Source organism: Saccoglossus kowalevskii, chromosome 13 (genome assembly GCF_978046115.1).
Source record: "Saccoglossus kowalevskii chromosome 13, keSacKowa6.1, whole genome shotgun sequence".
Classification (NCBI taxonomy): domain Eukaryota; kingdom Metazoa; phylum Hemichordata; class Enteropneusta; family Harrimaniidae; genus Saccoglossus; species Saccoglossus kowalevskii.
In genome coordinates this window covers 537,280-551,903 of record NC_140653.1, presented here as the reverse complement: position 1 = coordinate 551,903, position 14,624 = coordinate 537,280, and the positions used below count along the sequence as shown (strand labels likewise).

The 14,624-nt window shown below is 35.3% G+C and overlaps 1 protein-coding gene across 5 annotated transcripts in view; it reads left to right on the top strand.

Annotated features, from left to right (window-relative positions):
* The window catches only part of LOC102804157 (uncharacterized), a 196,507-nt gene that overhangs the window by 63,653 nt on the left and 118,230 nt on the right, over positions 1-14,624 (top strand). For all 5 annotated transcript variants that reach the window (XM_085506846.1, XM_085506843.1, XM_085506845.1 and 2 more), the window contains exons 2-4: positions 3,379-7,237; positions 8,130-8,394; positions 9,882-9,927. In XM_085506846.1, the coding sequence (XP_085362972.1) occupies positions 3,379-7,237; positions 8,130-8,394; positions 9,882-9,927 (4,170 nt within the window). The remainder of the gene's footprint in view (positions 1-3,378; positions 7,238-8,129; positions 8,395-9,881; positions 9,928-14,624) is intronic.

The following is a 14,624-nucleotide window of genomic DNA, read 5'->3' as shown; positions in this document are numbered from 1 at the left end:
TGTGCATAGATGCTCTGGGTCAATGCGCAGATTTGATTAGGTTTTGGTAAAAATTCATGCACAATACTTACCTAATTTGCATAATGATAATTAGCCAATTTTTTGGTGTTCCAAGACTGTTCCACTGATATCTAAAGAACCACTCATTGGATTTCAATGAAACTTGATACATACATGTATATGCTCTGAACTGATGTGCAGAATTGATTAGTTTTGGGTAAAAATCTGTGCATATTAATGATCTAATTTGCATAATGATAAGTCAAAACTTTTTAGCTCCGCTGTTGACTTTCTTGAGCGGAACTTATCATATGAGTGATTGTTCGTCGGCGTCCGTCTTCCGTCATCGTCCGTCGTTGTCATCCGTCGGTGTCCGTCGTCGTCATCCATGTCAATGTTTTACTTTTTCGACTTCTTCTTGATAACTACAAGCCTGAATGCTTTGATACTTGGTGTATATGTACCTTGGGTAGACCTCTCTTAGATTTGTTCATTTCATGATGATATCTTGAATTCTCTGATTTTTAGTCCCCGTTCGGACGCAGTCGAAAACGAGGACTTATGTTTTAACCTCCGTGCGTGCGTCTGTGCGTGCGTCCGGACCTGTATCTTCATAATGCCTGGACTAATCACAATCAAACTTCACACATACATCATACATGATATTATACATATGCACGTCAATTTGTTTCACGATCTGATTCAAGATGGCCGAATGGCGGCCATTTTTGTGCTAAAAATGATCAACATTAAGCATTTCTCGGCTGTTTACAGATGGATTTTGTTCAAACTTGGTATACTGTAAAGGGGGTAATTATTCACTGGGTTTTAATTTAGCTTATTTCGCTGACTGGAAAAATGCGCTAAATTAAAACACAGTGAATATGTCAAATTTAGCACAGAACACATTATCTAAATGACGAAACCGTGAATTTAAAACCCACTGAATATGCCTGAAATGGTGAATCAGTGAAATTTAAACCCAGTGAAAATTAGTCATTTTACAGTATACGTTAGACATTATAGGACCTTGATGCACATCATTTTGTTTTACGATCTGATTCAAGGTGGCCGAATGGTGGCCATTTTTGTGCTAAAAAATCCTAAAAATCAACCATTTCTCAGCTGTTTAAAGATGGATTTTGTTCAAACTTGGTATATACATTAGACATTATGGGACCTTGATGCAAATAATAGTGTTTTTCAGATAAGATTCAAAATGGCCGACTGGCGGCCATTTTGTATTAATGAATATGGTTCTTGTGCCATACCTCTGACTTGCTTTCACTGATTATGTTCAAATTTTAAATATTCATTATACATCATGTCATAGATAAACAGATATACTGGTTTGACGATCTTATTCAAAATGGCCAAATGGTGGCCTTTTTTGTGTTAAACAATCATCAAATATCAAGAATTTCTGGCATTTATGGATGGATTTCGTTCAAACTTGGTACATATATTAGACATTACAGGTTCCAGATGCACATCATTTATTTTTCAGATCGGATTCAAAATGGCTGTCTGGCGGCCATTTTGTTTTAATGAATGGGCTTCTAGAGCCATATCTCTTAAATGCTTTGACTTATTATATTTAAATTTTATATATTCATTATACATCATGTTATATATATACATGTATTCAAAATGGCTGATTTTGAATGCTGTTCCAGAGCAATATCTCTCAATATGGACATGTACTTGTTTGACGATCAGATACAACTGTCAATCATTTTAATGTTAAAAAATCATATTCCTGTCATGGTTATATTCCCCAGCCATATTACTATAAACAAAACTATATATCTTAAATGTGATAACTAACAGGGACTGTGCCATGCATGGCTTGTGGTGAATATTTTTGTAATTTTTCGTAAAAAGTGATATTTTCGACTTCTTGTTAATAAACCGCAAGTCCAATTGCTTTGATATTACATGTATAGGTACTACATGTGGACCTTTCTCAGATTTGTTCATTTTGTGCTGATATTCTCAATTCTCTAATTTTGGTAAATATTTTTGTCATTTTTGGTAAAAAGTGATATTTTTGACTTCTTGTTAAAAACCGCAAGTCCAATTGCTTTGATTTCATATATATAGATGCTACATGTGGACCTTTCTGAGATTTGTTCATTTCGTGATGATATCTTAAATTCCCTAATTTTGGTGAAAATTTATGTAACTTTTGGTAAAAAGTGATATTTTTGAATGAAAACACTCAAGACAAAACAAACGTCAGAGTTGCATCTCTATTACTATTAAATATAATTGTGGAAGATCCCAGCATTTATCTTGCGTAAATCAAAATAGTACTCTCAAAAATTTCATGTATACACTGGTGACTTATGGTTACTTGAAATCAGACACGCGCACTTCTCATTCCTAGACACGTCCATCTTACAAGGTCATAGAGTTGAAACTGTGTGATAATTTAATTAAATATGTTTGCGTCATTTTTAACAAACGTCCTGCTCATGTGAATCCAGATTGGATTCTTAAGACCTCTGAAACGAACTTGTATCAACTTCATGTTAAACTGAGCGTAGCTTTTATTACATTACCAGCATTCCATGGTCTGTCCCCACGCTTACCTTTAAAAGTGAGTGTTCTCAAGCTTTCCATTGTTTGGCTCCATGCTTACTTTTGAAAGTGAGCATACGTTCAATTCGTATCTTCATGAAAACAGAGACGCTCAGTTACCGCGCTTAACTACCACATACATGTAGAGACCTATTTACATACATGAGCTTTTATTAATTAATTTGAATTAATTTTTAATATGTTTCCAATATTCTCAGCACACGGGAGTTCTTCCTAAGCTTTCTTTGATCAATTTTAATTGTTATTGAAATTGCAAACTGTGTATACATAGTGCATTTCACAATCTGTGCTCAGAGTAAGCAGGAAAATTTGCTTTCTTTGGGCTTATCGAACTGAAGGTGTCTCACAACCCCCACAAGGTACATTTATATGGGTTATTTGTTTTCCGTGTTCAACCCCCAGTAAGATTTGAACTAAAAATACATTTTGCAGGTGAAACTGACAATACAATGGCTATGTGGCTGACCTTTAAAATTAATCATATACATGTACTGGCTGAAATTACTTTAGCTAGTTTTTCTTGGTCTATTTAAACAAATTATAATATTCAGTATCAGAACAGTGCACTAAGTTATTTATCCTTACTAATCTTGATATTGAACCCCTGTAATTAAAATAGTTAGTTGTTTATATATATATATATATATATATATATATATATATATATATATATATATATATATATATATATATATATATATATATATATACGCACACACACATGCCAATAATGATTGAGGATTATAATAGATAGTTGTATTTAATTTTTTCTAGATGTAAACTCAACTACTATGGATGACCCCAGAGAGGATTCCCAGTTTGAAGATGCTGAGAGTGATTTTAATAGTCCTGTGCACTCCGCTACTAAGAGCCCTATGCACAGTCTACGTGATGAAGACAGCAGAGATAGTGGAATTAATCATAGTGAATCAGGAAGTGATCGTCCAGAAAAACAGGATTTACCAGAGTCACAGTATGAGGATGCAGATATAGACAGTAATGCTGATCTAGAAGAGGACAATGAACCTCTGGATTGTAGAAATGGGCAATCTGTGACTGAATATAATGAGAATATGCATGATAACGATGACTATCCTGATGGAGATGCTGCTGAAGGATACATGGAGAATGATTCTCCTGAAGAAAACTATGTGCAAGAACAAAAATTTGTAGAGGACAAGGACAATATGCAAATTGATTCAAACTTTATAGAAGAGGTAGATCTCGATGGGATTGATGATGTCCCTGAATCACAACCTGAGGATGAGATCAATATGCAAGAGATTCCAGTGGAGGGTGAGGGTGAGGAAGTCAGAAGTAAATCAGAAGAAGATGTTGTAGAGAAATATGAAGAGGAGGAAGTACAGGAAAGGTTTAAGGATGATGATTACCAGGAAGAGAATGAGCAGTTCAGAGAAGAGTTTGAGTATTATGTGACCAAGGAATTCAATGGAGAATATGACCAATATAACAAACCAGAAGAGAATTACAGTGAGGCAGTTGTGGACCAATCAGAAGAGGTAGAAAATGTTATTGTACCAGAAGAGGATAATTTGGAAGATGTTCCATATGAGTTGCCTGAATCACAGTTGAATGATGGTTCAGGGCAACCTGAAGAAACTGAAGCAGTTTTGCCAGTTGTTGTAGATGTTGTAGATGAGGATTACATTTCCAAGAATGACTTTATTAAAACTGTGATGCCTGAAACTGGTGAATTCACAAATGAAATCCTGAAGCAGGCAAATAATATATATTCTCAGCAGCAAACAGAACTATGTCCAGATAAACAGATTTCAGAACATGGAAGTATTTTGATTGACGAAGATTCTATTAATGCTTCTGAGCCGAACCCTGTTCCTGAAGAATCTGGTAAATATGAAGGAGCTGAGAGTGATGTCGGAGGTCATTATGATATTCCTGTTAATGATATGTATGATGAACAGGAAGGTGTTCACCAGCATCATTACAATTTCCATGTTCCTTGCCATCCAGTCGCATTAGAGCAAGAAAACGAATCTAGTTTACAGCAGGATCTCCCCAAAACAGAGTATACAAACCTTTCCAAAGTCAGTGATATGCCAGTATCAATGAATACACATGGTGCTATTTCTTCTGTGGAAATTGAACAGTTTGTGGATAATGTGGGAGCTGATATGAATGCTACAGAAAAAGTTGCTGATATACCAGAACAGAATGCTCAAAAGCATTCTCCTATCAAGGCAAATGTCAGACAAACTCCTAAAAAAGTCTACACAAATTTCGATGATATTCCAGTTGGTATGGCTTCCAGTTATATATATCAACCTCCAAAGCAAAGCAAATCTGCTGAAGAGAATCAGGATAGTGGAAAATTTGAAAGGGCACAAAGCAAGAGGAAGCCACAGGAAGATGCTGTTATGAAAAAGGGATGTGGTCGAGGTATTGGTAAACAATCTTCCCAGGTAGCTGTGAAAGGCAATGTGCAAGCAAAAACTAATATTTCTAGAAACACTGCTCAAAGGTCTATTTCAGTTGATAAAAGGACTATGAAACCAGCATCAAATGTAGAAGAATCACAGAGCAGGAGGCAACTCTCAGCAAGATCATCTGAATTACGACAATTAAATCCAACTAGAAAAATATGCCATGCAGATAGTAGGGAGACTAAGTTCTTTGTACCACTTGATGTTGATGAGAACACATCTTCCCTTCAAGAACCCAAGAAGAAGCAAGACACACCAGGAACTGCAGTTCGTGTGATCAAACAATCTGGATCAACTAGAGCCACATCCAAAACTTCCCCTGTAAATAATTCAAATTCAAAGAGTCCTGTATCTTCAATGACAAGGGGACCTGTCAGAAAAGATGAGAAGGGAAGCCTAAATAAAGGAATAGATCCTGTTTCAAAAAGTATATCTAACACACCTGAAAAACGGTATGTAAACGCAGGTGAAGATGAATGGAAAGATCATTCAGCTGAACGCCTTGCTTACCATGGCAGACATGCAATTGGTAAAGAGGTTAGACCAGTGAAGAATCATAGAGTTCAAGACCAAAGACCTACTAGTGATAAATACATGGAAATAAATCAACAACATTTAGATCCACGAATCAATCAACACTATATCTCTGGAAAGGATCCATATGGCAGCTCATACAGTGTAGGTGAAATTAAGAAAAAAAATGAAGAAATATTAAAACTGTCTCCTGGAATTGCTCGACGACAAGTACCCCACGACTCTATGAACCAAGCTCCAAGGCATGCACTACCAGACAATATAAGCCAAGCACAAAGTAGAAGATATGCAGAATACGGGATGACTAACTATTCCCAGCCTCATTCTAAGGATTACGAGTATCCAGAAAGTCTGGACATTGAAGCAGAATCACGACATTCTAGTACCACTGCTTCACCGTATCACCAAGCACACACTCAGCTGTGGCAGCAGAATGAAAAAAATGATCATCACAGTATCGGTGGCACTCCAAACAATGTCACACCTACTCATCATTCTGTGCACCACAGTCGTGATTCGGAGGAGCCTGAGTCAGAACATCAACCTAAGTGTACCTGTGGTCAAGTAGTCTATGATGACATAGCTGAAAGTCAGGCATACCTGATTGAGAGAAATAAAAGAAAAGTTGCTGAACGAGCAGCTGAGATACAAGCTAAAAAAGATGAAGTGAGGTTGGAGGGAGATAGCCTTCATTCCAAAGAGCAAGAAGATGGAGATATATTTTTACGGCCCACTAACCGTAGACGTAATAGCTACGAGCTGGCAAATAGGGATCATTCACCAACTCCTGATCATGAGGGCAACAGAGATATTGACAGGTATGGGACACATCCTGGAAGGCAGGTGAAAAGTAAAAAAGATTTGGAAGAACCAGCATCATTAAGGCGATATAAGGTATTTGATGTTGATGATGCAAGAACAGAAAGCAGAGGACTCTCTGCTGTTGATCATGCCACACTTGCGAAGCTAGCACAGCGTGAGCTTGCTGATATGGAGCGTTCACGTGCAGTCAGAGATTATGGTCAACCCACAGTGATGTCATCACCTCAAGAGCAAACCATTTCCCCAGCCAGGTCATCCCAAGCATCACCTAGGTCACAGTCTCCAAAAAAGCTGTCATCAAAAACAACCTCACCTGCTAAATCCTCATCAGAAACAAGCCCAACAAAAACTCTGCCAACTCCGTTGAAAACCACTCCTCCTAGCAAATCTAATGAGAGTGCCAGAAGTTCTGAACACATTGAAGGCACATATGACAAAAAAGAACTGCAACTTTCTGGCTTACATGCCCTGGAGCTGAGTAAGGACTTTGGGTATAGCCGTCCTGAGGACGACCAATTCATGGATGCTGATGAGGGGAGCGATGAAGATGGTGGGACTCAGCATTTACAAGGAAGTGAAGTAATGACTCGGTGGTACAGTGATGTGGATAAACCATCCTTTTATAGTGATGATGGTGTTCCAGTCAGCAGCCTGAATGAGATCCAGGCAGCAATCAGTGAGAGCAAAACCAAACTATTGAAATCTCCAACGTTCTATGTGGAGCAGGAACCAGAGGAGCCAGTCTGGATACTGAGACCATTCTATGCTAAAAAGCAAATCCAAGATGAGGAGAGGAAAAAGCAAGAAATCGAAAAGTAAGTTTATTACTATAATATAGGCTTCTGATCATCTTGTTTTCAGCTATCCACTTTAGATTATTATGGAAATTAAATAGTAGGTGTAAGTAACAGTCAGCTGGTGCACAAGTGCAATATTTACTATATTGGGGCCACCATCTTAAATACGGCATGAAACTAAAGAAATAGACAAGTTGTGTAACATGTTTTTCAGATTCCTGCAAATCAGGAAAAAAATTCCAGTCTTTCACAGTCAAACGATATTTTGGGGTAATATTTGGTCGAATTCGTATTTTTTGTAGGAAAAATGCCTTGCATGTAAACACTATATTACACAAAGAACATAGAACACTTTCCTGGGTTATTTGAAACAAAAATTGTCATCTTAACTGTAAGGCCGTCGCTGATTGGCTGCTGAGTTGGAATGACAATTTTGGTTTCAACTACCCAAGGAAATGAAATCTGCTAAATTTATTTTAAATCTATGTCAAGTGGTAAAATTACGATAGAACATTGTTTCAATCAAAAATTTAGAGAATATGTTCAAATATCAAAATAATTAAATGATAAGAAAAAATTATGCAGCAATATGCCATGTAGTAACTGGAATAGACCCCCCCCCCTCCATTAATCACGCAAACGCAAAATCAATTTACTACCTGTTGATGTCAGCATTGTGGGTTATAAAGACTTAAAAAACATCATTTCCTTTTATTCATTTATTTTTAGAAGTCCCATTGTCTCCCCTTGGTATAATATTAAATATTGTTCAACTTTTTTTTTATCTAGTTAATAATAAGTAAATGTATAGTGCCCTCATGTGGCAGACTTGATTTTTTGTTGTTGTTGAGAAGAAATATGAGGGAGCTGTTACACATTTTTATAAACTCCACTTATCAATTGTTTTCAGGGAGAAAGAAAGACGGAGATCAACAGCACAGCATCAACAACAACGTCATTCTGTGAGTCCAGGATCATTAGGAAGCAGTGATGAAGATATTCAGAACCGAAATCCACAGGGGTATTTGCGTAAACAGGAGAGTGATGATGAAGATGATGATGTAGAACAGAAGCCTTTGATATCATCCAATGACTATGACCATGGTATACCACCTGACCATGTACATTCAGAAGAGTGCTATTTGAGAAACCCAAGACCAAGGCAAGCAACTGAGGTATACATTGAACATTGTTAAAACATTTGACTGTCATGAAGTTTTTACTTCAAAATAATGCATTTCAAGTTTACTGACAAGACTATAGTGTACCGATATATGTCTAACATATTGATATTATGGCCTGTGTGAAAAAGAGCTTTTATTACACAAAGGTTTGTTAATAAATAAATGAAATAATCAAAATTACAGCTAATACTTGATATGCAGTTCTCTGTTTGAATCAGATATTCAGAGAGAACAAACATTTAGGATTTCCTCGCCGCCAAACACACTTAATACGCATGAACTCAAAATGAACTAAAATGTGTAAAATTATTTCCGGTTTTGACAAATACCAGATCAACAGTAATACACGTACAATAATAATTTACAAATTTACACAATCCACGGATTTCGTTGTTGTTGCACTTTTAATTTATGTCTTATAACAATAAAAAACAAGAAAAATGGGCTCGCGGCAAAAGACTCTGCTGCAATGACACACAATGCTTTTGTTTACAGTCTGTCAATCTTTGATCTTTAAGGATCTGCTTCTGATTGGCTAAGAATGACATCACTATATAGTGTTTCATCTTAGAGGTCAAGTCAACATTCCTTTCTTATCAGACTGTACACTCATTAATCGTGGTAAAAGTTATCATTCAGCAAAGTTTGGCTATTGGAATGTCTATATGGATATTGCAATGGGCTTGGAATAGGGAAAAAAAATTATCCAACGACAGAAGAATAATTTTCATGAGAGAAATAGCTATGATGAAAGATGGTAAAAAAATTGGAAGTCTTCGGCGTGACATTGCAAAATTGCTGTCCCCAGTTATGGATTCGCAAGCTGCTACCAAATATTTTATAAAGCCAAAACAACATGCTTTCAACCACTTTCCCATGTACGGGTTGCTACAGTATTGCAACATTGGTTTCATTGTCGACAACGCTAAAGCCGAATGAGTGCGACACTTGCTTCGCGCTCTCCATATACTGTAAGATTTGCTTGAATCGTAAATAAACACAAACCAAACGACCCTTTTCAGGGCCACGTCATATTTCAAAAAGTGAACTACCCTTTCTGCTTTAATTTACGCTGGCTGTTATGTTTCTGATAAAAAAAATCTTGAAAAAATAAATGTAAACTGCGTAAACAGTGGTGAACACGCTGCTCTATTTATGTCACAGCTATTTCGCGTTCACTCCTCGTTTTATGCAAATGAAATTTAATTTCTAAATTTTTTTTATCAGAATCACAACAGACTGCAAAGAAGTCAACTGTTAATACAACAAACAAAAAAAAGGATTTTGTTGTTTAATTTTATTACAGGTGTAGAAAAAAAACTAGGGCGTATGCTAGGATATGGCCTCAATTCTTTTATTTTATCAAAAGTGGGGGGGGGGGGGGGGCGTTTGTCTGGGAATGGGCTCTTAGCCGGTTCAATATTGTTTATATATATATACATGTACTTATCTTTTTCTTTTTTTTCTATCTCTATCAGTCTATTGGCCCAGATTTGCCACCAAGTGGTAGCAAGACAAAAGAAGGTAAAATCACTCCAGTTCTTTGTGTCATACCCTCACTTATTGACTGAACTTTCTGCTGTTAAACTAGTACTAAAACTCATTCCATGGTACTGAACTCTCTCTCTCTCTCTCTCTCTCTCTCTCTCTCTCTGTCCTTCTGTCTATCTACCAGACAATATGAGTACTTGATTTCACACTTCACGCTACGTCTATTAAATTGCGGAAATAATTGTTCTCTTCTTGCAATTTAGGACAAAAATTAATGACAGCTTCACATGTTTCATGTATTAACTATTTATTAGCTTTCCAGGCTTTGTATATTTCTATATTTGGGGAGACATATTAGAGAGAGTTCATTTACTTTGGTTTTGCTTATTGTCTATTGTTTGGTGTCTTCATTAATCTAAAAATATGCTTGATCTATTCTAAACCCTGTTTTAACTGATTTTCTGCTAGATCTATACATCTGTGGGTATATCAGGATTGTGGTGTGTTATTTTGTTTATTTACTCATCTATACAGGCACTTTTCACCCCACTTTCCCATCACCATTATCATTACCTCACTCCATCGTCTGCATAGTTTGATGCATGTATTAGGGAGGGGGGTGGCGCTGTACTGACTTCACTATTCCCTCAATTTAACCAAGGCATTTCAAAGAAATATGCTGTAAATTATTTATTATTCATAATTTCATTGTTGCTCTGTTTTTAATTTTTGGTTAATGATGATTTAGTTTGTTTATTGTTTTTTGTTCAATTTTCTCAATGTATTGTATGCGTTTATTGTTGTCCAGTGTTGTCTCAAAGACTGACAGTGGGAAATTAAATTCATGTTTATTCTGTGAACCTCATTGGCTGTCAAAAAATTTTCATTGATCAGAGAACATCCTGTGGGTATAAGGGCGCCCTCATTGACAAATGCAATATAAAATATTGTAGCTTTCCAAACAGTGCCCCAGCACATGCTCATTGAGAGAAGTTCCTTAAAAGAATTCAGTGCAATTAGTTCAATTATATGCATATTTTACATATGTATGTCTTTCGGTTTTGTGATTCGATTTTACTGGAAATTCAATAAAATCAAGCATTTCTGCTGTTCCAGAATTGGATCTTGATGTTCAATTCAGCTTATCTGCAAAAACTGGACACTCAGCAGAATGCTTCATGTACTCTTGTTCAATAATGGATTAGAGTGCTCATTAGTTTTCAGTCCATTATTGTGTATTGCACTTCTACTAGCTGTGAACTTTGACCCTTATCTGCTATTCATCAAAATCTTTTGATGCACTTAACTACAATAATGAGTAGTAAAAGTGTCCTGAATTTTCTGTGCTCTCAAGTACATAGAATTGTAAATAATACGAAATGTATTCTAATCCTGCAGCTATAGTACATTGATATTTAGTTTTGGATTGCACACTACTGTTATTCCATTATGATTATTACATTGAATATGCCTTTATATTTGCACATATATGATGCAACAAAAGTGACATTGAATGGCCACAACTGTCATCTGGCACAAAATTCTTAAAAATAAAAATACTTACTTAATATAAACAAATACTGTTTGTCTCTGCCTTGGGTTTACCTTTTCTGTGTGTGTATGTACAATTTAGGTTGAAATCTGTGCATAATAATTACCCAATTTGCATAATAAAACATAAAAATTATTAGCTACTGATTTCTCAAAAATTAAACATCATATTTCAATGAAACTGGGTGGATAGATGATCTTGGTCACTGTGCAGACCTAATTAGTTTTGGATTACAATGTGCATACTAATGACCTAATTTGCATGATAACTATTGAATTTTAATCTTTTCTAATGAACTAATCATTACCTTCAATGCAAGTTGGTGCATAGGTGCCTTTGGACAATGCATGGATGTTGTTAGTTCAAGTAAATCTGGACGTCCATTTTGCTCACTTTTTCTGTATGTCCTTGTCATAGTTATATGGTCTGCAAATTATTGTTTTACATCTATTATCTTATTCAACTCAATGATTGTTGTGTGAGACTTATTAAAGATAGAAGGGAAAGGTATATTAAGGGTAAAATTTCTGTCCGGCGCTGTTGTCATTGTTAATGTGTGTACAATCATTTTAACTCCTGCCAGAGGAACTGCACAAATCATAAGAGCAAATTAATAGCTTCTAAGGATGGTATTCCCAGAATAGTGCAAGTTGTTAAAGAAACGTAAAATTTTAATTCTCAACAACGATGAAAGGACCAGTTACTGCGACAAAGCCCCACTCCCTGCGAGACCCACCCAATACGAAACCCACTTACCGCGAAAGTCACTTACCACGAAGCTTGATTAAATAAACTATCGACTGTCAAAAAAGCTATTGATTTAATGAATTTGTTTATATACATAAATTAATAATTTTATTTTGTTAATTTATAATTATGATGACAACCATGATTTAATAATACAAATTAATCTGAAACTTCATTACAGTAGTCTTTACAATGTACGTATTACATAAATGTGATGTATACTCTAGTCCATGGTTAGTATAACAATAGATATGATATTTACAACCTAAATTTGCATATGCTTTATTCTAATTCAAATGTTATGTAAATTATCCGAACTGTTAAAAATAATCCTGGGGAGAACACTGTTAACATTCTGATTATAACTGAAAACTCCATAATTTTGTTTGCTTGATAATACTAGTATTCACACTCTGTCCATTCTATGAAGATTTAAAACTATTTATACCTTTACCAGTGATGTATTAGTTTTGTTTTGGGATACGTTTGTTATTTTTTTACATTGCTGATTCATTTGTTTCGTGTGAATAAACTTATTTACAAACATATTTGTCATCAGTCAAGGTCAAAATAGTTAAATATCACCATCATGCTAGTTGTTCAATGAGGTTCATACTGTGAAAATTTTGGTATTATAAACTTTGAAATGGACAAACAAAATTTTTTATATCGGCACATAACCTAGTTGCTAAGCAGGTACTAAGTTTTATTCTAATCAATACTATGTTATTTTGGAGCATTCGTATAGTGTAGTTCACGTATACAGTGGGCTGAAGTAGACATCGCAATCCCCCATCCCGTGACACATGGGCTTAGCTGAGGTTTTGCAGCCCTCTCTTGTGACTGCCAATTGATTACTACCGGGTACTTTTTAAGTTTATTTGGACATTTTTTCCCGTTTGTTTACTGTTGGCAGGCTCGGCTGGCCGGATATCGTCATGCAAAATAAGCATGGCCAGCACATGATGTGTACTTATAGACTGTGTCATGCGTGCATTGACCCCGATTGCTACCGATGTTTGAATGCAGTGACACACCATCGAAGGGCTGACTTGAAAGATGTTAATGTTTCCCCTTTCACCGTGAATGTTTGTTGATGCATCTTTATTAGTCATAATCAAATTGTAATTTATGTTCGAAACTTTTTTCATCCAAATTGCGTACAGTAAACATGGTCAAGACATCTCATCTGTGCATGCGTGCCCTGTCAAGTGACATATGGTCCAAATCCACATCGTGACTTGTGTTATGAAAACAGTAGTGCTTGGCAAAGCAAATATTAGACTTTAGTTATCACATGTTTTGTTTATTAAATTTTGTTTTATTTTTCTAATGTACTTTAAATATCTAGTTAATGCAATAATTAGGCATTTTGGATTCTCAAAAAAAATTATTTATTGTTAATGTTTTGTACCATCACCCCCTTCCAAAATGCAAATTTTTCTCTCTGTGTGACAAAATTGTACATGTCTTGGAGAAAACGTAAAACATTATTTTACAAAACGAGTAGTTTTGTCTGATAACAAGTTATATTTTCAAGTTCTTGTTAAAAACTGCAAGTCAAATCGCTTTGATATTATACATATAGGTACTACATGTGGACCTTTCTCAGATTTGTTCATTTCGGGATGATTTCTTCAATTACCTAATTTTGATGAATATTTTTGTCATTTTTTGTAGAAATTTAGGTGATATTTTTTTCTTCTGAAAACTGCAAGTCCGATTGTTTTGATATTATCCATATAGGTAGTACAAGTAGACCTCCTCAGTTTGTTCATTTTCTAATGATATCTTCAGTTCTTTAATTGAAACATGCATTGCTAACAGCGGAGCTATCTCAGCCGAGAGGCTGCTTGTTATTATAGTAATTAGTACCATCAGTATTTACAACTTATTTGAGCTTGTGGAAAAACAATTTATAATTATATTAGTTCTTGAATTGTTTGATTTTGACGTATTGCTGCATAATTTGATCTGCAAAAAACAACAGGATTAAAATACAACCTTCAGTCAAAATGATGTGCTGTATTGACGAAATTTTTTGTGAATTACCAAATGTTGACAATATTGAATGCAATGTATTGGCGGTAAAAACAATCTATTTTATTTTTGTAACTGGTGATTAGTAATTTTCGAAAGATAAGTAGCACATACATGTAAGGAAGTATTATAACAGCTAAAGTATAGGTAAACCTTTCATGCTTCATTCATGATATTCACAATAGAAAACACTATATTTTTATTGTTCAGAACAATGATTAAATGATGTCCAAATGACCAGGTTTCTTGACAAGACTGTTAAATTTGGATGTGTGAGTGCTAACTAGAACTAGAGGTCAAAAAATTGCTTGATCATGGATGCTAAGCCAGTTGAATTTGATAGTTTCTAGTTTTTTGTATAATACTATGATGACAAAGAAGAAATGTGTAT